Here is a 25,823-nt window from a genome sequence, read left to right on the forward strand (position 1 = left end):
CTATTGAAAGAAAGAAAGGAAGAAAGAAAGGAAGAAAGAAAGAAAAAAGAAAGAAAGAAAGAAAGAAAGAAAGAAAGAAAGAAAGAAAGAAAGAAAGAAAGAATAGGCAGAGGAGGAGAGCCACGTGAAATGCAGTTGGAGAGGACAGCAGTGCGATTCTGGGAGTGTGGGCTGGGGATATCCTGTATAAGGCATTTGGATTGTATTTTAGAGTCAATAGAAAGACAGTGAGGGATTTTAAGCAGATGTTGACATGATCTGATTTACACTGTTTAGAAATCACTCTGTGGCAGCTTGGAGAACAGATCTGGATGAGTCCACCTGGTGAATCCCACATTCTTTTAGAGCTTAAGGTCATACTCTTTAGGCCTGATTTAATAATAAAACAGGCTTTTGCCAGGAAACATTTGCCAAAGAGAAGCAGTATTATTTGGGAAGATATGAAAAGATAGCCTCTTGTCCTTGCCTATAACTCTCAGTTACATGAAATATATTTAAAATGACTCTAGATTAAGATGTCTGGTAAACGGAGTAAAGGACATGGAGCACTTTCTCTTTCTGAAGTCATCTCTGCAGGTAACACAAAGATAGAGGATCATTACCTTGGCCTTTTGCTATTATCCAGGATGAGCTAAGTGGTGAGATGGGCCTCAGCCTAGCTAGGAGTTCAGAGCTAAAATTATTCACGGAGTTCCCATTGTGGTGCAGAGGAAACGAATCCGACTAGGAACCATGAGGTTTGGGCTTCGAAACCTGGCCTCACTCAGTGGGTTAAGGGTCTGGCATTGCCGTGAGCTGTGGTGTAGGTCACAGACACAGCTCGGATCCCATGTTACTGTGGCTGTGCTGTAGGTTGGCAGCTGTAGCTCCGATTGGACCCCTAGCCTGGGAACCTCCATATGCCAGGGGTGTGGCCCTAAAAAGCAAAAAAAAAAAAAAAAAGAAAAAATTATTCCAGAGTTACTATGTATTGATCCAGAGAGCTTTATGAGGTCTTATGTATATTATCTCAACCCTCCAAACAGCCTTCTGGATTAAGCATTGTGGTGAAGTCTGCTACGTGCTCAGCAAACTGTTTGCTCCACATAGTCAGTCTGCATTTCCCAGCCTCCCAGCAGATCAGTGTGGCCATGAGACTGAGTCCTGACTATTTCAGTGTGAATGGAGGTGAGAGAAGGATGGAAGCTGCCACCCCTCCAAGGCCTGCCTAGAAAACAGAACCTCTGTAGTCATCCATACATTTTCTCTTTCTTCACCTGACAGCTGAATGTTGAAGACAAGGCTCAGGAAGGTGCTAGAATCAAGTGGTTAAAAAGCCCAGGACTCTGATGGATGAGGTAGAACAGGGTGACCTTATCAACCAGCACTGGACTGTGAAACAAGCCAGAAAAATCTTTTCTTGTGGTAGGCCACTGAGATTTTGACTTGTTTGCTATAGTAGTTAGTCAACTCTGACAGGTGTCATTGCCCTTCCCACTATATGGAAGAGGAAGTTGAGCTCTAAGGAAGTTCACAAGTCTGTGAGTGAGCACAAAACTGAATCTAGGGTTTCAGGTTTGTGGGGCAGTGACATTAGAATGTTAAATCCCCTTGACCAGTTCCATATCCCAAATCATTACATTACTTTCAAGTTTCGAGTTTCAAGTGCCATATAACACTGAGCCTCTAGATACTCTTAAAGATGTTTTAAGAAATTGGTTGCACATGGAAAAAGAGTGTTGATCTAAAAGTAGTAGAACTTCTTACTCCAACAGCTGACTATTTACTTGGGATTCATGTTAGCTCAATGCATTTTGATGGGCCCTCTTCATTTTTAATTTGGCCCATTGGAATTAGAAATCTGGATTCCAGCTAACCAGATTCGTTTTATTGTGCATGGATTACCTCTTTCCCAATGCTGAGTCCTATCTGTTTCAGAATCATTGGCTTCATCATGAGGTGCCACCAATGTCCATAATTAAATTAGAAACTATTTTGAAGTCACTGGAGTGTAAACTTTATGAAGGTAGGGTCCTTGTCTCCCTGTCCAAATCCCTGGAGCCTGGAACAGTGCCAGGCACAATGTAGATGCTAAGTAAATAGTAAATGCTTATTCAATGAATGAACGACTTCTTTTCTTACTATTTCTTTCTTTCTTTTTTTTTTTTTTTTAGGGCTGCAGGTACAGCATATGGAAGTTCCCAGGCTAGGGGCTGAATTGAAGCTGCAGCTGCCAGCCTGGACCATGGCCATAGCAAAGTCAGATCTGGGCTGAGCCTTTGACCTTCACTGCAGCAACTCTAGGCAAAGCCAAATTCTTAACCCACTGAGTGGGGCCAGGGATTTAATCTGCATCCTCATGGATCTTAGTTGGGTTCACTTTTGCTGAGCCACAATGGGAACTCCTTTTTAAAAAAATTTTAAACAAACAAATAAATAAATAAATAGGAGTTCCCTTCATGGCTCAGTGGTTAATGAACCTGACTAGGGTCCATGAGAATGTGGGTTTGATCCCTGGCCTTGCTCAGTGGGTTAAGGATCTGGCATTGCCATGAGCTGTGGTGTAGGTTGCAGATGCGGCTTGGATCCTGGGTTGCTGTGTCTGTGGGGTAGGCCAGCTGCTGTAGCTCCGATTGGACCCCTAGCCTGGGAACCTCCATATGCTGCAGGTACGGCCTGAAAAAACCAAAAAAAAAAAAAAAAATTAAATAAATAAAAGTTTTATTTTTATTCTTACTGTTCTTGATTGAATTTTTTTCCTTTGGTAAAATTCAGCTTTGCTTTTTAAAATCATACAAGAAAGACAGAACGTGACTTCTTTACAGAAAATGAACTTGTCTAAAATGGTCATTGTTACCAACTCCTCAATTGAAACTTGTTAGAATTCATGGTGGGTGCTCCTAATGAGGTAGATGACAATCACTGCACGCAGACATAGTGATTTAGTGATGTGAGAATGCAGTGTGAAAATGCGGTTGTGAGTTAAACTGTGATTATGCACTGTAAATTCTTGTCTCCTAAACACAGTTTCTAGGTTTCAAGAGTTAGTCCCTTAAAACAACAACCACCCCTCCCTACTACCCTGCCAAACAAACAAACAAACAAACAAATGAAAAACAAAAAGAAAACCAAAAAACCAGCTCCTGCATAATTTAGTAAAGGGAGGTGAGTAAGGTTACGGTTTTTTGTAGACATACTTGGTGTGAAGAGCTTTATATATGTTATTTCATTGAATCTTCAAAAGAATCCTAAGGGATAAACATTTTTAGGCCCATATTACAGGTGAGGAAACTGAAACACAGGTTAAATAATTCCTCTAAGGCCACTAGCTAGATATATGGCAAAGTTGGGATTTGAATCCAGGTTTCTGCAACTCTGGAGGAAAATGCTCTTTCCACACATCACACAAGCAGACTTTCTTTTCAGAAATGAGCTCAGATACTGGAAAATTTTTTCTCTGTGATTTTAGCTGGGTTCAGGGTCTTCTCACTTTTTAGAATGGTGGTTCTCAGGAGCATAATGGTTGCCAGTCTGTATTATTATTTGTTTCATTTGGCATCGCCTTTAGGCTGCTTCTAAAAGCACAGCTGGAAAATACTTATTTTTGTAAGTTTTTCATCCCCCTCCTCTCCTACCCTGAAATTTGGGGTCAGTGTAATGAATAACTATTGATCCTCTGAGTGGCCCCAAATCAAGACTTGAATTGCTTTATTACTTCACTAAATAATAATAGATAACATAAATACATTGTATAGTTATATTACAATATAAACAGGTTGCAAACATTCATTCAAGTGAAGAGAAATTTCCTGTTGCTATTTTTTTTTTCAACTGGGCTAATGAGAAATAAAAATACATCCTCTTAGCATTAGTAATATGAAAACCAAAACTTTCAAAATCAGCTCAAGTACAACTCTTTGTATTGCACAACATAACTTGTTTAGGAACTTTTTTCTACAACTGCCTCCTCCTTCCTTCAGCTTCTGTTAACACAGCTAACACATGGGAGTTGTGTTACGTTAAGACTCTGGTGGCTGTTTAAGGGGCAGACTTCAGGTTTGACAATTGGCATCACACTAAACCGTGACAGGGATTAAGATTAAGCTATGATGCACTTAAAGGCAGAGGCTGTGCCCTATTCACTGTGGTATACCCAAGCACAGAGTAGGTGTTCAAGAAATTGTCATAGGAAGAATTAATTAATGACTTGCAGGTTATCTAAGCTCTCTTGGATCCAAGGGGAGTATAAAATACCAGAGCCGATCGAATGCAAGCCAGCCACTTGTGTCCAAACTGTGACACTCCTCAATGAGTCATTGAAGACTCAACTGGGCCTTCAAAAAATCTTAGGGATGCAAATCTAGGAGTCACCTGAAGACACGGTGCCAACAAACACCCGGATGGCCCTAGTGACAGCAGAATTCCACTTTTTTGAAAAACCAAGAGTACTGGCTCAACGAGTGGAGAGTAACTTACATTCATTTAAGAGCACAGCTCTCTAGAATGTTTTGAAGGGAAATGCTAAGTTTTGGTTGATTTAGGATCCATTTCAAAATTGCTGATAGGACAGGACTTACTGTGTGTGATAACTGTTGGGTTGCTTTGGAACAGTTCTTACTTGTACAGATGAGTAATATGCCTTGAGCCTGGGCCACCGACATTTTAGTTAAAGGCTTTCAAGTCCTATCAGCTTCTCAGAACTTTTTCTGTTGTTCCCAAACCACAGTAACTTTCATGTTTTATGAATCAGAAATTTGATTCAGTGCTTAGCAGTTCTCATGCTTCAGAACTGCACTTTTAGATCAGCTCTTGCAGACACTGAAAGGCACAGTGAGAGAAGTGTGTGATGTGGCTGGGTGCCTGGTTCGTCCCTCATCTTGGTGCATTGGGGGACAGAATTTTAGCATGTTGCTAAGAGATCAGCAAAACAATTTTAGATCATCTGAAGGATCTAGAATTTCAGAGAAGTCAGTTTGGCTCTGATTGACATTTTAACATTCACATATTATTACTTTTGTGACTCCCCCTCACCAAAGTTATAGAGGGTCTTTGGTGAACAAAAGAACTGGAATAAATGATATACTTTAAAAGATTCTAAAAAACCTAGATGGTTAGAAGTGCAGTAATGAGAGCCATTTTCTTCAATTTATTTGGAAAAAAATCCTTACAATTATACATCATATAGATTTGTGGCACATTAATAAAAAAATCTTGGATATACTATTGCAAATTTATTTTTAACATATTTTAATATCTGTTCTTCAATATAATTAGTTTTTTGTAATCCTATGTATTTTGTTTTATGTAATCTCAAATATTTTTCTGAGAAGGGATCCATTGGCTTCCCCACCACACCAGATGTGTCCAGGTCAGGAAAATTGGCAAGGACACCTACCCTAGTGTCTACGGTACATTTTTGAAGATCTCAAATGATACAAAATTTTATTTTTTCGAGAGCAGATTTTGGAAATAATCAAAGGTCACTTGGAATTAAGTCTGGTAAATAAAATGGGTATCTAGTTGGACTAACAAAACAGAGAAAGAGAGAAAGGGCCAATACAATCAAATCATGATTTTTTTCCTTCAGTTTAGTAATTTAATTATCTATTTATCCAAATATATATTTTTTGGAGGACTCTACTATGTGCAAGTTACTGAACTAGATTCTAGGGACACAGAAGTAAAAAATACATGGTCTGCCTCTAGAATCTTACGAGGAGAAGAGGTTGAGGGGAGAGAGGGAAGTGAGAGATCCTAAGCCACAGTGACTCTACTCCATTTGCTAAGGTGTTCCTTTTTGAATAAAAATTCTGGTACATTAACATTTTAAAAAGTTTATTATTTTACCATTTTCCAACTCTGAAGTAAAAGGATTTCTAGAGTCAGGGACCATTTTCTATTGATTTTGCCTTTATAAGGCACGACCTCTGCCTGTGCTTATATCTTAGGAATGTTGTAAGAGGATTTCAGGACTAAGAATTATACCCAAAGGCTCACATCTGTTTTCGCAACCTGGATTTATTTCCTGAGAGTGCTGTTGTGATGAAGTTTGGATTGTCAAACCACACACAAAAGTCTACTTATATCAAAATGTACATTTAATATAGGATCAACAATCCATCCTAAATATGGCACATAAGAATGCTTTTCTGAGTAAATGAATTTAAAGTCCTAACCCAGATGCCAACAGTTCATAGCCCCTCTTGATGGGGCGCTCTTCCTGTCAAAGTGAAAATGAGAGCAGGAGAGGTTAGATTCCAGGAGTTTAGCAACTTAACTCTCTGTAGCTGCAACAGACAAGGCTCTCTCTTTGTCAGTGATTCCCCCCAGGTCCGGAAGAACAAACGCTCAAAGGACAATTAGATCCATCTGGCCTTTCCCACAGTGTTAAACTCTGCAGTGTGGATAGTTTCTAAACAAGTCACTTTATAACTAAGGAGCATGGTTAATGAAACAGTTAAAACAAACAGATCATTGGAATGAGAACAAAGAGTTCAGAAAAGGAACTACACATTAAAAAAAAAATCTTTTAACAAACTAAAAGAAATTTTAGCATAATGTAATTATGTCCCTGGGTTAGGGAAAGACTTCTTTAAAAAGATACCAAAAGCAAAAGTTGCAATGGATGTGAGTGATCATTTTTATTATATCTTATTTGAAACTTCCTGTACAGGAAAGAACCACAAACAGTTCTAACTAAGGAACGGGGAGTTTCCTTGTGGCACAGTGGATTAAGGATCTGGAGTTGTTGCTGCAGCAGCCTGGGTTTCTGCTTGGCATGGGTTCAATCCCTAGCCTGGGAATTTCCACATGCTGTGTTTGTGGCCAAAAGAAAAAAAAGAACAAATTCAAACTGTGAAAAAATATTTGCAATCCAACAGCAGACAAAGGATTAATGTTAAGATGTTAAGAATATAAAACAAACTTCCATGGATCTATAGAAAATTACAAGTAACCCAATAGATGTATGGACAAAGGACCTGAATAAGCAAGTCACAGAAGATCTAAAATGACCATTGTAACTATGAAATTATGCTGGATCTCACTGGCTATTAGAGAAATGCAAATTAAAATAATAAAAAGAAAATACAGTAATAGGAAAACAGTGATAAGCACCCTTTTACACTGTGGGTGGAGCAATAAATTGATACAATCACTTTGAAGGACAACCAGAAATACATATCAAAAATAAAAATACGAAGTCCTTGTACACTGTTGGTGGGAATGTAAATGGTGCAGCCACTGTAGAGAACAGTATGTTGGTACCTTAACAATCTAAAAGTAGGAGTTCCTGTTGTGGCTCCACAGGTTATGAACACAACTAGTATCCCTGAGGAGGTGGGTTCAATCCCTGGCCTTGTTCAGTGGGTTAAGGATATGGCATTGCCGTGAGGTGTGGTGTAGGTCACAGATGTGGCTCGGATCCCACATTGCTGTGGCTGTGGCATACGCCAGCAACTGCAGCTCTGATTCAGCCCTTAGCCTGGGAACTTCCAAAGGCTGCAGGTATGGTCCTAAAAAGCAAAAACAGACAAACAAACAAACAAATGAACAAAACCTGAAAATAGAACTACTCTGGCCTTGCTCAATACAAATAAAAACTAATAATGTAAAATATTATTTTAAGTGACCGACCTCAGATCACGACAGCCTCTAAGGTGATATAAAGTGATACATACCATGCTTTGTTTTATGTGAGTAATTATAGAGTGGCTTCAGAAACAGATTTTTTTCTTCCTCTTTCCCTCTCTTCATTCTTTAGTTTCGGTTTTATCTTTTAAGTTTAATATAATCTTTAAGCATTATCATCATAGGCTTGGGAGTCCTACAGTTATTCTTGGAAAATAATTTTATTCAAGCAACATAGGGCTTATATCCTGCTCTCTCTCTCTTTTGTTTAAGTGCCATACCCATGGCATATGGAAGTTCCCAGGCTAGGGGTCGAATCGGAGATGTAGCCGCCAGCCTCACGGCAATGCCAGATCCTTAACCCCCTGAGTGAGGCCAGGGATCGAACTTGTGTCCTCATGGATACCAAGGAATTCATTTCTGCTGAGCCATGATGGAATTCCCCTATCTTGTATTTTCTTCTTGTCATTAGGAAACCATAATGCTTTGTAAGCACTAGCTTACCTTTTCTCTCATTTCTTTTGCCTTTGCTATTTTCTGCTTCCTGTTATTTAGCTGATGATGTAGGGGATGTGTGTGCTTTATGTTACCCCCTCATATATAACATTGTGTTTGGAACTCACTAGAAAAATGATTGAGGGAGGTGGACAGCAGGCAATTGCTTATTCAGGAAATTGAGAAACCCAAAGGCAGGAACTCCACCAAGGTAAAAAGTGAAAAAGAAAGCCTGGGCTGTGTTCTTTCCATTTCAGAACTGTCCTTATTTCCCAATGGCAAAGAGCAAACTGGCCCTTGCAAATACATATGGAGTGGCTCACACTAGCAAAAAAAAAAATAAAAATTATATATATATGTATATATATAAATGAAAAACACAGGCAAGCCTCAGTAGTTGGCTTCAAATGGATTTCAGACATTCTGTGACACAGTGCGAAGAGGAAGCTTCAACACTGGGGGGGATGTGTTCTTTGTGAGGTCCCTGCTCAAAAAAGCCAACAGGTCAGAAGGCTGGTATAAGAGCAGGAGGCATCTTCTCTGGGAGTTTGCTTTGCATGAGAATAACTAGAGACTTTTTCTTTCTTTCTTTTTTTTTTTTTTTTTAATCTTTTTGTTTTTTTAGGGCAGCATATGGAGGTTCCCAGGCTAGGGGTCGAATTGGAGCTGTGGCTGTCAGCCTACATCACAGCCACAGCAATGCCATATCTGAGCCACGGCTGTGACCTACACCACAGCTCACAGCAATGCCCCATCCTTAACCCACTGAACAAGGCCAGGGATCTAATCTGCATCCTCATGGATACTAGTTGGGTTCATTAACCACTGAGCCGTGATGGAAACTCTGACTTTTTCAATATTTACCATATTTTATCTGAAAAGTGTTACAATAACCACTATTAGAAAGATCTTTGTCTACTTTCCTTGTCTCCACCAGCCAGGGGCCTCCCAGGGCAGGGAAAAATAGAGAACTGTCATTTTGATAGGGGCTGTTCAGCTCCATTGAGGGGTGGACAAAGTTGGATGTCTATAAGAGGAATTTAGGGTGTGAATAACTGAATTTGCTCTCTTTCTAATTAGTCTCACTGTGGGTGATGAGAGTAGGAGTTGGGAATGGAAGAAGTGGTTGGCAAATTGCCCAAAGTCTAGAAGTTCATGATTAATTGACATAAACTGTGAGCCCTCAAGCTCCCTGCTTTCACACCATTGAGTGATTGGAGTGTGCCTTCTCATCTCTGGTTCTCATTTTTAAAGCAGAAGTTTAAAACTGCGATACTCTCTCATCTGGGGTTCTGCTTTAAACCACTGAAGACATGGGAGTGGAAGAAGTCCAATATCAGGTCTAGGTTGTGAAGTAGGGGCTTTTTGGCGTGGTCATTAGTGTCAAGTTAGTGGGAAAGAAGCCTTTGATCAGGAGACTCAAGAAAGAAGAGGGAGGGAGTTCCCGTCGGTGTTGGTTGCAGACATGGCTTGGATCCTGCGTTGCTGTGGTGTAGGCCAGAAGCTGCAGCTCCGATTCGACTCCTAGCCTGGGAACCTCCATATGCCTACATGCCGAGGGTGAGGCCCTAAAAAGACTAAAAAAGAAGAAGAAAGAAGAGGGACAGGACAAAGTTGGAGTGGGAGGCCCAGCCCCAGTTCGGGGGTCTCCTCTGGTCTTGTCTGTGGCCAGCTGGCCTCCTTGAAAGCAGTGTTATCTTGGGGCATATGCGTTTTCAGTGCTATCAGACTTTCTTAACGTAACCAGACATTCTTTGTGAAGTGCAGCCAAACCAAGCTTACATTTATAAAAAATTCCATTATAAACCAGGTATTTATATCAGTTTTAAAAAAGCTTATTAAAGAAATCAGGCTGGCTAATGAAAATCAGACCTGCTCCGGGAGTTCCCATCGTGGCGCAGTGGTTAACGAATCCGACTAGGAACCATGAGGTTGCGGGTTCGATCCCTGCCGTTGCTGAGTGGGTTAACGATCTGGTGTTACCCTGAGCTGTGGTGTAGGTTTCAGACGCGGCTCGGATCCTGCGTTGCTGTGGCTCTGGTGTAGGCTGGTAGCTACAGCTCCGATTCAACCCCTAGCCTGGGAACCTCCATATGCCACAGGAGCGGCCCAAGAAATGGCAAAAAAAAAAAGACAAAAAAAAAAAAAAAAAAGAAAATCAGACCTGCTTTTTTTTTTTTTTTTTTTTTTCTTTTCTTTTTCTTTTTTTGTCTTTTTGCTTTTTAGGGCTACACCCACGGCATATGGAGGTTCCCAGGCTAGGGGTCGAATCAGAGCTGTAGCCACTGGCCTACGCCAGAGCCACAGCAACATGGGATTCCAGCCACGTCTGCAACCTACACCACAGCTCACGGAAATGCCAGATCCCCAACCCACTGAGCAAGGCCAGGGATTGAACCTGCAACCTCATGGTTCTTAGTCGGATTCGTTAACCACTGAGCTGTAATGGGAACTCCCAGACCTGGTTTTTAAAGAGTTAAGTAGATACAAGATCCTGAGCTACTCTGGGCAGTCCTGCCTGATCTGATCCACCCTCCTTCAGGAACTTTGTTGAGAGTACTCCGCTGCCTTTTTGGAAGCCTTGTGCAGGATTGCCTTGCAACACAAGGGAAACATCAGTTGTGACCACTGGCATTAATAATGCGGTTTCTGGATTAGGGAGCCTAGAATTATTATCTATCTGCCATCTTTCACTCAGAGAGAGAGCATCAGCAGCCAATGAAGTTTCTAGTTCTCGAGAAGACAGGAAAGAGCAATATCTATTTCTCAATGTCCAAAGGGAAATTACAAAATTTCAGTGGTATGATAAATGCTTAAGTACTTAATGCAATAAATCCTTCTCTATTAAAAGCTCCCCACACCCACAGTGGGATAAATTTCTGCCTGAGGAATAATTGTGGAGACACAGGCTTCCCTCTCAGGGTAGGAACACAAAACTGCTCCATTCCATCTTGTGAGAGGAAGCTCCATAGTTCAGAAAAGCCCTTCTTCCCATCCCAACACGCACAATGGCCAACTGTTCCTTGAGAGGGCAGGCTTACCTCATTGTCCTGGTGATTAATCTCACTGAGATTTGACTGTTGTACCAAGACTGTTAGGAGCCTGTAAAGAAAAACAGGAGAAGTAGCTCAAAAGAACAGAATCTGTATGAGAATACAACTAGAAATACAGTCTGTTGAAGGCCTCTGAATCAACACAGCCCTTTGCATTTACTAAGGGAAAAACCATGGAAAAGAAGCCAGCATGAAAGGTAAAAAGACACAAGAAGGCGTGTGGGAGGAAGGCTTCTGTCTCTTTTCCCACTTAGTGCTCCTGGAGGGGCCAAAGGGATCGGAGAGAGTGAATCCTCAGGCTTATCTTGTTCACCAGACTTGAATCTCTTTGTGTTCACTCTAAGAAGCAAGGTCCTCCAGGGCTTACTCTTTATTCATTTTATATAAACTTACAGAGTGCTTTCATATTGCTTCACCACTAGGTATGTGTGTCATGATTTCTAAATGTGTTAAGTTATACCAGGATGCAGTCAGCCTTTACAACGTTGCTGATTCTTTCAAAAACATACAAATATCTAAGCATGCAATGACAGGAATCAGTGTGGAACAGTTGTCAGTGATTCTCAGCTTCCAGTTCTTATTCCACTTGGGTCGCATAGTTGGTTGACTGAGGTCAACACACCATCTGTGAGAGAGAAGCAGTTGAGTGTAGTGGTCAGGAGCCCAGACACAGGAGCTGGACTGCCTGGGTTCACATCCCATCCCTATCGCTGACCAACTCTGTGACTGCAGGCAAGGAACTTAACTTCTGTGCCTATGTGTCCTCATTTGTAAAAGAGGAATAATACAAAGTTCCTACCTTATAGCTCAGTATGAAGATTAAAGGAGTTAATATGCATGTGGCATTTAAAGCATATCTGGAACACAGTAAGTGTTACTTCTAGAATACTTAACCCAGAAGTTTTAACCCTGGCTCCACCTCAGAATACCCCGGGGAGATTTTTTTTTTAAAAACCACAAATACCTGGGCTCTATATTCAGGGTTTCTGACTCAAGAGGTCTGGAGAGAAGTCCAATTTCTACAGTTTAAATAAGCTGTTCAGGAAATTCTGGTAAACAGTCAGATTTAGGAACCACCAAGAAAGGCGCTAAATGAATTAATCAATGGAAACACATTGTTATAGGCAGATGTATCCCCTCAAATTTGTATGTTGAAGTTCTAGCCCCTGTGTGCCTCAGAATGTGATTATATTTGTAGACAGAACCTTTAAAAAGGAAATTAAGTTAAAATGAAGGATTAGGGTAGGCTCTAATTCAATTTGACTGGTGTTTTCCTAAGAAGAGGCGATTATAAGAGTTCCTGTTGTGGCTCATCGGAAATGAATCTGACTGGCATCCATGAGGTATCATGTTCGATCCCTGGCCTTGCTCAGTGAGTTAAGGATCTGGCGTTGGTGTATGTAGCAGTCAAGGCTTGCATCCTGAGTTGCTGTGGCTGTGGTGTAGGCTGGCACCTGTAGCTCTGATTCGACCCCTAGCCTGAGAACCTCCCTATGCTGTGGGTGCAGCCCGAAAAAAGACAAAAAGAAAAAAAAAAAAAAAGAGATTACAGGGAGTTCCCTTGTGGCACAGCACATTAGGCATCTGTGGCTCGGGTGGCTGCTGTGGCATGGGTTTAATCCCTGGCCTGAGACTTCCGCATGCTGTGGGTGCAGTCAAAAAAGAGAAAGAGTGAGAGAGAGGACACAGAGCAGCAACATCAGAAACATGCTCTTGCGGTGAACAGCATGTGAAGAGGCAGCAAGAGGATGGCCATCTGTAAGCCAAGGAGAGAGCCTCAGAAGAAACCAACCCTACTGGCACCTTGATGTTGGACTTCCAGCCTTCAGAACCAAGAAAAAATAAATTGTTTGTTTAAGCCACTCAGCCTGTGATATTTTGTTATGGTTGCCCCAGAAAACTAATTATACTTACCAAGATGAAAAAAGATTATCTACAGGGACAATGAAGGGAATTCAGAAATTATTGTGGAAGAATTATTTGAAAAATGAAATTGTTTAGCCTCCTCCCAAATCATATTTCCATTGTCTCTCAGCTTAGATGACATCTAAGGTCCTAAATATTAAATTGCTACCCATAATGGAAGAAAAGAGAGAGGGGCTGATCATACTGTGTTACAAGGAGAACTTGGAGGATGGACTTCTTCAGTGGAGGTGATCTAACCAGCCTAAGATTTTTTTTTTTTTTTTTTTTTGTCTTTTTAGGGCTGCACCAGAGGCATATAGAGGTTCCCAGGCTAGAGGTCCAATTGGAGCTGTAGCTGCCAGTCTACACCATGGCCACAGCAACACCAGATCTGAGCCACATCTGTGATCTACACCACAGCTCATGGCAATGCGAGATTCTTAACCCGCTAAGCGGGGCCAGGGATTGAACCTGCGTCCTCATGGTTAGAAGTCAGATTCATTTCTGCTGAGCCACGAACTCCCCAGCCTAAGATTTAAATCTGGTCTTGCCACTGTCATTTGGGGAGCCAGGATAATGCTGTGATTTAATTCTGGCCTCACAACTGAATGACTTCTCTGAGCTTCTGTATCTTCACTCCAGTAACAAGGATGACACCAGTGATGGTGGTGAGGGTTAAACAACATAACAAGTGTAAAGCTCCTAGTACACAAATTTTAAAAGCACAGCAGCTATGACTGCAAACAGAACACCTCTTTTATCCTGAATTCTAGAATTCCTCTATTAGGTAGGAAGATGCTACAAATAATTGCATTTTTGTTAACACTGTTTTTTCCCTTATAGCTGCTTTATGTGGAAAGAGTAACTGGTAGCTATCTTCTTTCTCTCTTTCCTTCTCTTTTTCTCCTCTCTGCTCTCCTCTTCTCCTGACATCCCCTCCCCCACCTCATTAATGGCCATTGTCTAATGTCCAAGGAACATTTGGTCTGAAGTACTGTGGGAGGGAGAGTGGGAGGGAGTGAGAGGTCAGTTGTGGTCCAATCTAGTTATCCTCAGCTAACCCTGAGCACACTGAGGTCATCTGTACCCAGTTAGGATCTTCCGTAACTGCTCCACGGGGGTGGCGGGGCGGGGGGGTGGGGTGAGGGGTGGGGAGTTAGCTGTAACCAGACGAGAACTGGGATCAGCCTCCCCAGGTCACAGGGTGAGCCCTGTGCTAGATGTTTCTCTATTTGCCTCTCAAGTCCATTCTCTGCCCTGCAATATCTTGCTCTGAAGGCTGACCTCCAGCAACTTCATCATCCAGCTTCCCTGCCCTCTGACATTCCATTGAGTTTGGCCAGCGGGAGAACCTGCAGGAGGGATAAGCCACTTCCTTTTCTCACAATGACTTTTTTCCTCTACTAAAGGCCTTGGCTCCTGCCAGGTAGCCCCCCCTCCTACCGCTACAGCCACGACTACCTATTGCCCACCTTTTGGCAGGTTCCATTACCAGCTTCCTTCCTTTTGCCTTGTGGTCTAGGGGTGGACCATTTTCCTGATTTTGCTGGGGGGTGAGGGGGGATTGTCACCATCTCTTGTTGGTTAATTTTAAATAGTCTTCCTTTAAAATTTTTTAGTTACCTCTTTTGCTATTTCATGTCTTTTCTGTCCCACCTTGAGTGATATGTACCAATCTATACTGCTTGCCTCCATTTGATTCCTAAGTCTCTAAGACTTATTGATCTTCAAAGCTGGTTAAAAATTCGCAGATAGGAGTTGTGGTGCAGTGGAAAAGAATCCGACTAGGAACCATGAGGTTGCAGGTTTGATCCCTGGCCTCGCTCAGTGGGGTAAGGATCTGGTGTTGCTGTGAGCTGTGGTGTAGGTTGCAGACGTCCCTCAGATCCTGTGCTGCTGTGGCTGTGGCTGTGGCCAGCAGCTGTAGCTCCAATTCGACCCCTAGCCTGGGAACTTCCATATTGGTATGGCCCTAAGTGGGGAAAAAAAAAAAAAAAAAAATCACAGCTTAGTATTCTCTCTCTTGCTCTCTTGCTCATGAGAGCAAGTGACCCAATATACTCCATTGCCTGCCAAGGCCATCACACATTGCCTTGGTGGTCCAGCTTGGACTAGAAACCAGGTGTTTGGTTTCCAACCTGGTGCTTCTATACTGTTCTGTGGTTCAGAGGTGATCTGCAAGATACTTGTCCCACATCTGTCTTAATCACCAGTAGATGTGCAGACCTCTTAGTTTTGTTTTCTCAGAGCTCCTGTTTTGTGCTAAGGCGGCCCAGTTGTACTTCTCCCATACTTCCCAGCCCAATCTCCTATTAGCACCAGCTCAAACCCTCCTCCTCTCAGATCTCCAGGCAGTGGGATAAGGTCCCCTCATCCCAGCTGCCAGGGCAGCAGGCACAGGCCCCCAGCAGGAGATTTCCCAGACAGGCAGCGTGGTGAGTGAGCAAACACAGAGGCTAGGGCCAGGCTGCCTCCATTAGAGCCCCTGCTTCCTCACCAATTTGCCAGTGACCTTGGGCAGGTTATGAGACTCTTGGTGCCATTTTCTCATCCGTAAAATAAAGATAATAACAACATCTACTTCTTAAAGATTCGTTGTAACTTTAAATGAGTCAATGCATAAAAGCACTTAGAATGGACTTGGGTACTATAATCAGTTCTGTATAATGATTAATTTTTTAAAAAGCTCCTACCCTTTATATTTTGGGGTCCCTGCTTGCCATTAGGGGATCAGTAGGCCAGAGAGAGATCAATTACATGTCTCTTGGGGAGGGCCGTCTCCTTGAGGTTCTCTGGCTTGCCCCTTAGGCTCACAGCCCTGGAGTTGGTTCTGCCCAGAGATGGGTTGGAAAAAGGGTACCAAGCCATCCATCCACTTCCCTGTCCCTGAGACTGCCTGGAGGGGAGAGTATGCCGCAGTGAAATATCCATGGCAGGTTAGAATGTATCACCTAGAAACTAGAGAAAAGGACTCCAAAGAAGTGATTTTCTTCTTCCTTCTGGCTGCAGTCAAGAGCAATGAAAAGAGGCAGAGCTGCTGGCGCTTTGGCAGAAAAAAAAAAAAAAAAAGAAAAAAAAATCTTCTGGTAACCATGGAGACCATGAAAAAGACCTTCAGAGAGCCCTGTGGCTGCTTTCAGAGGAAATTGCTGCTTGCCTTCTAATTCTAGCATGTGCAGCCTTGTGCAAACACAACTCTGTGCTCTTTGGAGCTTTGTCTTAATGATCATGCCCCCTCTTTCACACAGGCGCCCTCTGAATGTCCCAGCCAAGGAAGCAAGAAAAGCCACGGGGAGTTGAAAGGAGAAAACTCAGACCTGCTGAGAAGCAGTGTTTAAAGCAGGAAAGGAACTCGTGAGATGAAACCTGTGCTCCTTTGCTTTTGTCCATCCAACTGGCCTTTGTGTTCTTAATTACAGGTCCTTCATCCCTGCAGCAGCTTAACTCCCCACTGAGCTGTAGCTTAGCTAAGGCTGTGTACTGGCACTGTTTGGTTTGCTAGTGAGATGTTTCTATCAAAGAACCAAAATCTCTCTGGAGGCAAAAGGCTAACTGAAGTGTCCCTTTGGTTTGTTTATAGGCAGCTTCGGTTTGAGACTTCACTCTAAATAGCCTCCAGGGAGCATGGAGTAGAAGGAGTGTGCTGTGTGGAAATCTAAACATTAGCGGATTTTAAAAGGAGTATGAGTATCTGAGTACAAGACCACAGTGTCGCTCGTACATATGCCATATGCTCATGTTAGAGGAAAAATAGAGATATATGTGCACTGACAAATGTAGGAAAGGGAGTTTCAGGGGGGCGCTGAATGGTCGAGTTTGATGTTTGTTGCGTTCTCAAATCTCATAGTGCTCTACATTCCAGGTCAGTACAAATAGGAGTGCTGTCCTTACCCTGAAAACCTGTGCAGTAAATGTGTGCACATGTTAGTGGCTGTGGGGCTGTGTGTGCATGCACCTGTGTATGCAGATACATTTTTTGTGGACCTTTGTGGGCTAAGGTGAAGAAGGCCAGGGTGAGAGCTGGTGGGTAGCGGTAGTAGGCTTCCATTCTTTAGCGCTGGTCTATGGTGCTTCTTTATTTCTATCTGTCTTCTATCATCATCATCGTCATTAATAGCGTCACCCTCATCACCATCACTAACACATACTAAACAGTGACAATGGACAGTGTTCAGTGCTCTCTACACATTTTTTCATTTCCTTCTGTCTACTCACTTATGGGGTAAGTACTATATTATTCCTACTTTCTAGATTAGAAAGCTAACTGAACCTTGACATGTTGACTTTCTCAAAACCCAGTCTGTAAGAGATAGAGCCAGACTCATCCTCAGTCAGTGTAACTCCTGGCCTCCCTTTAACTCAATCCAAAAAAAAAAAAAAAAAAAGATTTTAGCTGGGTTTTCAGAGACATATAGTAAAACAAGATCACAAGGAAAGAAACCAGGCAAAGAGAAAACAAGGGCAGGCTAAAGAACACATAATTATGTTCCTGTGTGTATGCCAGAGGTGAGACACAAATTGGGCTTTGAGTTTTCTAAATATACAAAGAGAGAAATACGATCATAAAGCTCAGGGTCCACATAATAAAAATAAAAAATAATTTATCAGAAGTACAGAAATTACTCCTTTAGGAGAAATTTTTCTTGGAGTTCCCATTGTGGCTCAGCAGAAACGAATATGACTACAGGATCCACAGCAGTGGTCTTCAGATTCTACAGAACCCACAGCAGTGGGCTTCAGGAGTAGAGCAGATGCCTTTGGCAGCTTAATTATCTTCACACAAGCGTTAGGCAATTAATTATGTTCTTGATGCCTGAGCTTTCACATCTATAAAATGGGGATAGAAATACTATCTACCACAAAAAAAGTGTGGACAAGATTAGAAGTGATAGTATGTGGAAAGCACTCAGAACTTTGCTCAGAACAAGGTAAATAATCAGTGCTGTTTGTCATCCTTGTTGTAACTGCAGACCTATATGCTTTAATGGTCAGACAAGCTGGCCTAAAGCTGTGTCTGCTTAGGAAAATTAAGCAAACAGGTCTGCATACAGCCTAATGGAAGGTCATTCTCTTTTATATTATGATTTTAGGATTAGGAATTGCCCATAAGACAGACCAAGATTTTTTTCCTCAGAAAATGATTCTGAGTCCATGCAGACACTCAAATGAATGGGTGACTGAAGGCCAATTTCTCTGGTTCAGTTAGTATCGGCTTGAAACATTTAATGCAGATGTTATCAAACTTTGCCACAGCCATAACATTTCTCAATAAAACAATGATAAAATACCTAATTTGAAGCAATTCAATTCCATAAACAATCCTTTGATTCAAGCTAGTTTTGAAATGTTTTCTAGGTAACAAAACTAGTTAATTTGCTATATGGGTTGTTAAAGTTTAACTCCATTCATTTTTGGAGAATATTTTCCAGAAATCTTACTTTTGGTTTTGGAATACTGAATCATCTTCTTTTTTTTTTTTTCTTTTTTCAGGGCTGCACTTGCAGCATACGGAAATTTCGGGTTACATGTTGAATTGGAGCTGCAGCTGCTGGCCTACACCGCAGCCACAGCAGTGCTGGATCCTTAATTCACTGAGTGGGGCCAGGGATGGAACTTGTATCCTCACGGACACTAAGTCGGGTTCTTAACCTGCTGAGCTACCATGGGAACTCCAGAGTATTAATTTTAACCTTCAGGTTTTGCTAGTTAACAGCAGCTAGCATTACCATAACATAAAAGCAGAGCTTTATCTTTCAGAATCAGCTAACTGTTCATTTAGGATAATAAAATTATATCATCAGCACACAGAAGATGTTTATGGCTTCAGTTCTTCGGAAGGTGGTGGTACAATTTCAAGAGAAGGTAAAGCTACAGTTCCATGTTATTTCAGTTCTAGCGATGTAATATAGATTCTAGAGAGTCTAGGGGCACTGCTGGCATAATAAGAAATAGACTAATGGGTCCACAATTGAGGAAGTGTGCTTGAATTGGTTTTTAATTTATTATTGCAGCGATTTCAGATGACGAGCCTAATGTATTGACCAAAATGATCTTGAGTGTGATTTTGACTGTGGAGGCTTAGTCACCCCCCAGGTACAATGGCTTAATGGCGGAGAGAGCTTTTCACTAAAATTCATGTCCCCTGTTCTCGGACTGGAGTCATTGCAGGAAGATGGATTCTTGGTCAGTGACTATATTCCCCAGAGCTCCTTAGCCAAATAATTCGTCTTTATTTATGGAATGTGTGCCAAAGTGAACTGTGTCATTTGCAGGCTGAGATTTTAAAGAAATGAGGTTTATCTACACCCCTCGTAGTCCATCTGAAGGCTGAACAATGAGGATTCTGTGATCTTGATGATGCCTCAAGATGGAAAAAGCTTGGGCCCCTGAACCATTTGTGGAGGGGAGCCACTCTCCATCCAGGAAACCTACTTTGGACTAAGCTTTTATTATGTTAAAATGTTTGGGCTTTTATTATGTTAAAAAGCCCAAAATAAAGCTTTGGGCTTTATTTGCTACAACAGCTTTAATACCATAACTAGAGCAGATGTTCATCTTACAGAATCAGGTAGATTTTGAAATGACTACTCTGAGTAAGGCAGGTAAAAAGCATCTAAGTGGAGTAAATTGAAGCAGAACAGGCTTAAAAGGTACATTTAAAATATTTTTTCTAAAGATTACTCTTAGGAAAACAGTATGATTTTGTGACTAAATATTTTTGTGGCTGTCTAGAAAAGTCACTTGTTTTTCATCAAAAGGTAGTCATCTTTTTTATGATGTCTACTGATTGTTAGCTCTGGGCTTACTGTTTCTTCTCTAAACTTCCTTGTTTTGTTGGGCTTTGAGTAAATCCTAGTTTTCTATTATTCCTGGATGTGATCCAACGATAATAAGAGTCAACACTTAGTTGGGAAGAGTCCTGGAATTTCCCAAGTCCTTTTACTTTAAAACAGATTGAAATGAAGAAACCCTGTTACCTCTTAACCTGGAAGGGGCCCTGGTCTCCCTCAGCCCCCACATGGCTTCAGTTTACTTCTGGATGCAGGGAATGGAGGAAGTGGGAGCAGAACAGCCCCCCCATGGTGCTGGCCTGCAGCCTAGCTCTGGGGAATGCGAAATTCCTGTTAGAGGCCTGGTCTATCAGCAGAGGTTCAGGAAGTGCTCTGAATGTTGCCACAGAAGGAAACACTGTTATCAGGCTTCTAGGAGGGGGACTTTGGAGAGGTTGAAGACCCAGGCCATTTACATACAGAGGAATGGGGAAGCTACACTTGGTCTGGGCAAAGCTTTTCCCTTCGTTGTTCAATTGTCTTACAAAACCGTGACTTTCTCTTTCATCCAACTTATTTGAGGACCTTTCTTCACGTGGCCTCCAGCAACTCACAGTCCTGGTTTCCTTCTAACCCAAATGGTCCCCCCTGTCTCAGTCTCCTTTGCTAGGTCTGCTTCCTTCCAGCCCATAAACAATGGCATGACTCTGAGTTCAGACATTAACGTTTCTGCCCCATCAGTGTTCTTTTACCCTGTTTAGTTTCTGTCATAGTAGTCGTCACTATTTACAATTATCCTATTTACCTGTTTACTAGTGTGTCACTAATTCTTCACTAGAAAGTAAGCTCTGTGAGGTCAGAGGTTCTGTCTTGCTCACTGAGGAATTGTGAGGGCCTAGAACAGTGCTTGGCCCATAATAAGTACTCAATACATAGTTACTGAATTAATAATTGACTGATTAACTGAATGAATGAATACATGAATTCAGATGATGACAAGTAGCATTTCTTCTTAAATCAGTAGGAGGGGATTGAGATTAGAGTTGAGATTATTCTAGGATATTTTGATTCACTGAATTACGGTTCTGTCTGCTGCAACTACAAAAGAAAAGAAAAAGGATGGATTTTGTTTTTATTTGCCACAGAGGGTTGGATTAGATGACCTTCTTTTTTTTTTTTTTTTTGTCTTTTTGCTAGATGACCTTCTAATCCAAGCCAGGTGCCTCCCAACTTGAGAGTCCTGTGAACCCAGATATTTACCTCACATCGGGCTCAGCAGTGGCAGCATGCAGGGGCAGACGGCCATTTTTATCTGGGATATTGTGCTTGGCACCATTTCTGAGTAGACTCACACAGCCTTCCAGCCAACCCTGGAAGAGCAAGAGCATCATTATATAACATGATCTCACATAACATTGTCCAACAAAATTTTTTCAGTTTTCTTTCCCTTTTTCCTTTAGTTTGGCTAAAAACATGTTCTATTTGACCTGAAGTGGCTTGTTAAGGGCCATAGCTCCAACTTAGACAACAGAAGGATGAAGGTCTTGAGGTGGATTCCAAGTTTTTTGGAGGATCTTTACCCTATCAAATGCAGACTGATTCCTAGACTCTTTATTCTGCCCCTGCCTCCCCATTTCTAGGGCCACTCACTGGTATTTCAGTTTTATATACTCAGTTTCTAGAGCCAAATGTGGCATGTGATGGGGGTGATTAATTAGCTTCTAAGGCTTAGCTCCAAATCATGCTTATCAATGACCTGACCTTGATGTCATGATCTAATTCAAAACTGAGCTCCTTCGTCATTCTTGAGTCCCAGCCTCACTTATGCATCAGTGTATCTATATCTGATAAATGGCCCTTTGTCCTCTTTTCCAAGTTCCCTTGCTAGTAGCCACAAAGATAAGATCTTGCTAGTCCCTTTCCTGATGCCAAGAATCCTAAGCAAAGCCCTACTCCAAAGGATGGCACTCTGCTACCTTGTTGACTCATCTTTCTGCTGCTGGATGGATATGGGGGTATCACTAGTGCCCTCTAAGGGTTTGTGGGTGTTGTGTGAATTCCCCAAGAAAATCTCTGTGAACTCCTTACTGTCTACTAGTTCTCCAGATTGAGACCTGATAGTGCCCCTCCTGGGTTAGCACTTACAGCTGGGTCATTTCTCCACTGTCTCTCCTATTTCAAAGGACAAATATAATTGCAACTTAGTCCTCCCTTTCTGTTCATTAATACTTTAAGTAATTGCTAATTACTGGGTTTGGCTCACATGCCAAGGAGAATGGCTCCTACATTCATCCAGAATCACTTGGGTCACTCACTTAATTATAAGTAGACTTATAAGTAAAGGAAGTTACCATAGGAATAATAATAACTCTATTTTTCCAGCCTTTTTCCATTCCTGTATAGCTAAGCCTCAAGATTACCCAGTAACAAGAAAAAGATTACTGATGATTTTCCCCTGCAATAGTAGAAGCTATAAAAATAAAAATGCTCCTAAATGCATGAAGGAAAAAGAAAGGTAACGATAAGAAAAAGACCTTTCGGTTCTGAAAAGTCTAGGGAAAAAAAATCTTTCAACAAAAGCACATCGAAATTCATAGGTTCTAAGACTGAAAATGGCTTTGTAGAATTGACCAATGATATCTAATGCTTAAGTAGAACCAAATAACTTTCGATCTTGAGTCATAGTTTACTAATGTATTAAATCTGGTTTTAGTTGCTAATGCCCAAGTCATCAAGTTCTCTGATTAAAATGAAAAAAAAAAAAAAATGACCAGGAAACCCAAAAGAAAGGCATGCTGGACAAATTTCAGAGTTGCCAAAGTTTTATAGTTTTTAAAAAACAAATCTTCTGATGGGGGAGGACTTGAAACATTTTTTTCATTTTGCAACATTTCCTGGAATATGTGTGTATGTGGTTTTCTTTTTCTTTTCTTTCTTTCTTTCTTTCTTTTTTTTTCCAGAAAACAAATAAGAAAACAATTGAATACATCTGAAACCCATGGTCACTATTCAGAATCAACAAATATGTTTTATACCTACTATGTGCTGGGTAATTCTCTTTCAACTGTGATGAACTTACTACATTTTACAAATGTGAAAGAGGCAAAAAGAGGTGAAATTTGCCTAAGGTCACACATCTGTGGTAAGTTTATTTGTATATTGAGTTTGAAGTTGTGACTGAGACAATTTCTAAGTTCTCCCTTTGCTGAGTTTTTCTTTGATACTTGAATTTAAACAGTGCAGGAGTGGTGGGCTTTACAGTGCAATCACTACTATACCACATGGCCCTACTCTACCCAGGGAGCCTCAGGAGAGCCAGAGAGGGGCCCTGCCTTGGGCTGCCAAACAGAGGTGGGGCCAACAGTAAGATGGTAATGCCACCTGCTGTCATGTGGGCATACTTCCATATGCAGCTCCTTAGAATGCGTTCCTAGAAAGAGCTGCCTGCAATGGTGGCACCTTGCTAGGCTTGCTGTTCACTGTGATCTAAAGGAGAACTTGCTTCCAAGTCCCTTAAGTGGCTGTCAAGCCCAAGAAACTTGAAATTTTGAATTTTAGAACTCTGAAAGAAGTACGGCTTGGTTTCACTCTATTCGGTATGCTGGTGGCTATTAACTTTGGAAACCATCTCTATTCCCTTCCTCCAACCCTTGATCCAAATGTTCTCTTTTCCTCAGCTCAGACACCAAGTAAGTCCATAGCAAGAGCAGTTATTAGGTCATTTGTTAGAAGGGGTGGGAGTTGGGGAGAGCAGGCACAGGTCTATCTGAGACAACGGACTTAACCTGCTGCACACAGACCAGTGTTTTTCAAACTTGAATGGACATAAAAATTGCTGCGGAGGTTTGTGTAACACGCAGGCACATCCCTCTCCACCCACAACCCCTGTCCTACTCCCAGAATGTCTGACTCAGGAGGTCTAGGGTGTAATCCAGGAACCCACATTTGAAACAAGCACCCCAACACTTTGAAAAATTCTTTCCAGTTTCATATGTGAATCCTAGGGGAAGAGGGCACACAAACAAGAGATAAAAGAGTAGTTTCTAAGAAAAGCTCTGTGAGGATTGGGGAATGCTAGCAGCTATGCTAGCTTGTGGCAGGAAAGTGTGGTGTTTGGGGAAGGGAAGTGTTCTGCTTGATTAGAACAGCTTCAGGACACCATGGGCAAATCCACAACTGTCAACAGGCAGCAACAGCAAATGCAAGAAGCTGCATCGGTAGCAACAGTGGCACCAAGAAGGACTTGATTGAATGGACTCAAGATAGCCCTGGGGTCTTCCAGAAGGACTGAAGGAGAGGTTTGAGAGAAGAGAGGCTTGAAGATTTTCAGTAAGGCTTTACCAAACTTGCTAATGCTGGGAAATGCCAGATGGAAATGTGTTGTGTTGAGGACTGGATCTATACAATTTTTAAGTTGAGCACTGATAGTGGGTTGAATCCTGTGCTTGGTGCTGTCCCTGAAGAGCCTGGCATTTTGCTCCTATTCCCTACCCATCAACTTCCCAGGTCTTAACATTCCTTACTTTGTTCATCCTTCAGCTTCCACTCAACTAATCCTATCCCAGAGAGGTTAACTGCAGCTTATGTGCTACCACCTACTCAGGGTATTTATTAATGGAGGGCATTCTTAGGAGGAGTACCACGTGTGTCCGGAAATCCCTCAAGAGAAATTCTGATGCAGTTAAGATGGAAGAATATTTTCTAATGGCAGTATCACCTCTGTCTTATAGGATTGTTAGGAAGATACAGAATGACTTAAATCCATGAAATCAACTCTAAGTGGTGATATAACTGTTGGAGATGATTAAAGCAATGATTTTTAGTTCTAATGGCCAGCTGCATAAATCTAAGAACACTCTTCAGCAAGTGGGGCCCCACAACAACACATTTAGTCCACCTGAATCCTTAATGCCCTCCACAGATGCACTTGGTACCAGATAGGTTGCCAGGCATAGACTTGTGCGGCCGTAAGTGTCCTGCATGTTAATGTTGGCTCCCATCTTCAACAGCAGCTTCACTGTGTCCACTTGACGTCCAGAAACCGCATGCATTAAGGGTGTACATCCTGGAATGAGACATTTCAACAGCCTTTAAAAATGTTTGGCCTGTGAAATTTATGGGCAGACTTTATTTGCCTGTTCATTTATTATGCTCCTTGCAGATAAATGAATTGTCCTCAAGACAGACCCAGCTGTTGAGCTGAAGAGAGATGATGATTGTTGCTATGTTCATATAAACTATGTATTTTTATGGCCCTATTAAATCTTTTGTAATTTTGCTGTAATTGATTGATTAAAACATTTTGTGAAGATGATAAAATTTAATCAGCATAATTTGGGACATAACAGGCACGTTTATCCTGACTTAGTTTGAACAATGCAGAATCTGAAAGTGTCTTTGGAAAGCAACTCCAGCTGGGCAGACAGATGCTGCACACATTTATTGGAGGTGGTAAGTGGTATAGGGCAGTGATGGTAGCCTAGCCTTGGGTTGTACAAATTCTTGCTAAAAAAGGCCACCTTTATTAAAATACTTCTCTGTTTTTGGAATCAATATAGGCCACGTTTCGGTTTTTCATGTTTTCTTCTTGAATAAAAACAGATGAAGTTACACATTCTGATTAACTTTTCAGGGCTTGTTGGAACAAGCTCGGCTGGTGAGGCAGAATCCAGGTGCTTCACACTCCTTCAGGTGAAGAAACCAATGCCAGACACATCCCTTGCCCACCTGAGACTTGCTTAGATGTTTTTTTGATTGGAGATTCATGTTGAGGTTGCGATTCTTCTCTAGGTTCACTGCAAACTATGACCACAGAGACCCCTGAAGCCCTGAAAATGGATAAATACTAGGACTGCTGTTCTTACTGAAAGACTGCAGCTGGGAACCCAGTTTCTCTCCAAATCTCTCCCTTTTAATATTCTTCCAGGCATCTGTACTTGGTAAAAGCAGCAATGAAGTGCTATGTCTTAAATAGTGGCAAAATTTTCTTTCT

At 41.7% G+C, this 25,823-nt stretch overlaps 1 protein-coding gene across 9 annotated transcripts in view; it reads right to left on the minus strand.

The window, feature by feature from the left end:
• The window catches only part of ANKRD55 (ankyrin repeat domain 55), a 431,118-nt gene that overhangs the window by 38,292 nt on the left and 367,003 nt on the right, over positions 1–25,823 (minus strand). For all 9 annotated transcript variants that reach the window (XM_021076744.1, XM_021076738.1, XM_021076741.1 and 6 more), the window contains 3 exons: positions 24,766–24,896; positions 21,092–21,201; positions 11,145–11,205 (listed from right to left, as the gene is read on the minus strand). In XM_021076744.1, coding sequence (XP_020932403.1) covers positions 11,145–11,205; positions 21,092–21,201; positions 24,766–24,896 — 302 coding nt within the window. The remainder of the gene's footprint in view (positions 1–11,144; positions 11,206–21,091; positions 21,202–24,765; positions 24,897–25,823) is intronic.

Source organism: Sus scrofa, chromosome 16 (assembly GCF_000003025.6).
Source record: "Sus scrofa isolate TJ Tabasco breed Duroc chromosome 16, Sscrofa11.1, whole genome shotgun sequence".
NCBI lineage: Eukaryota > Metazoa > Chordata > Mammalia > Artiodactyla > Suidae > Sus > Sus scrofa.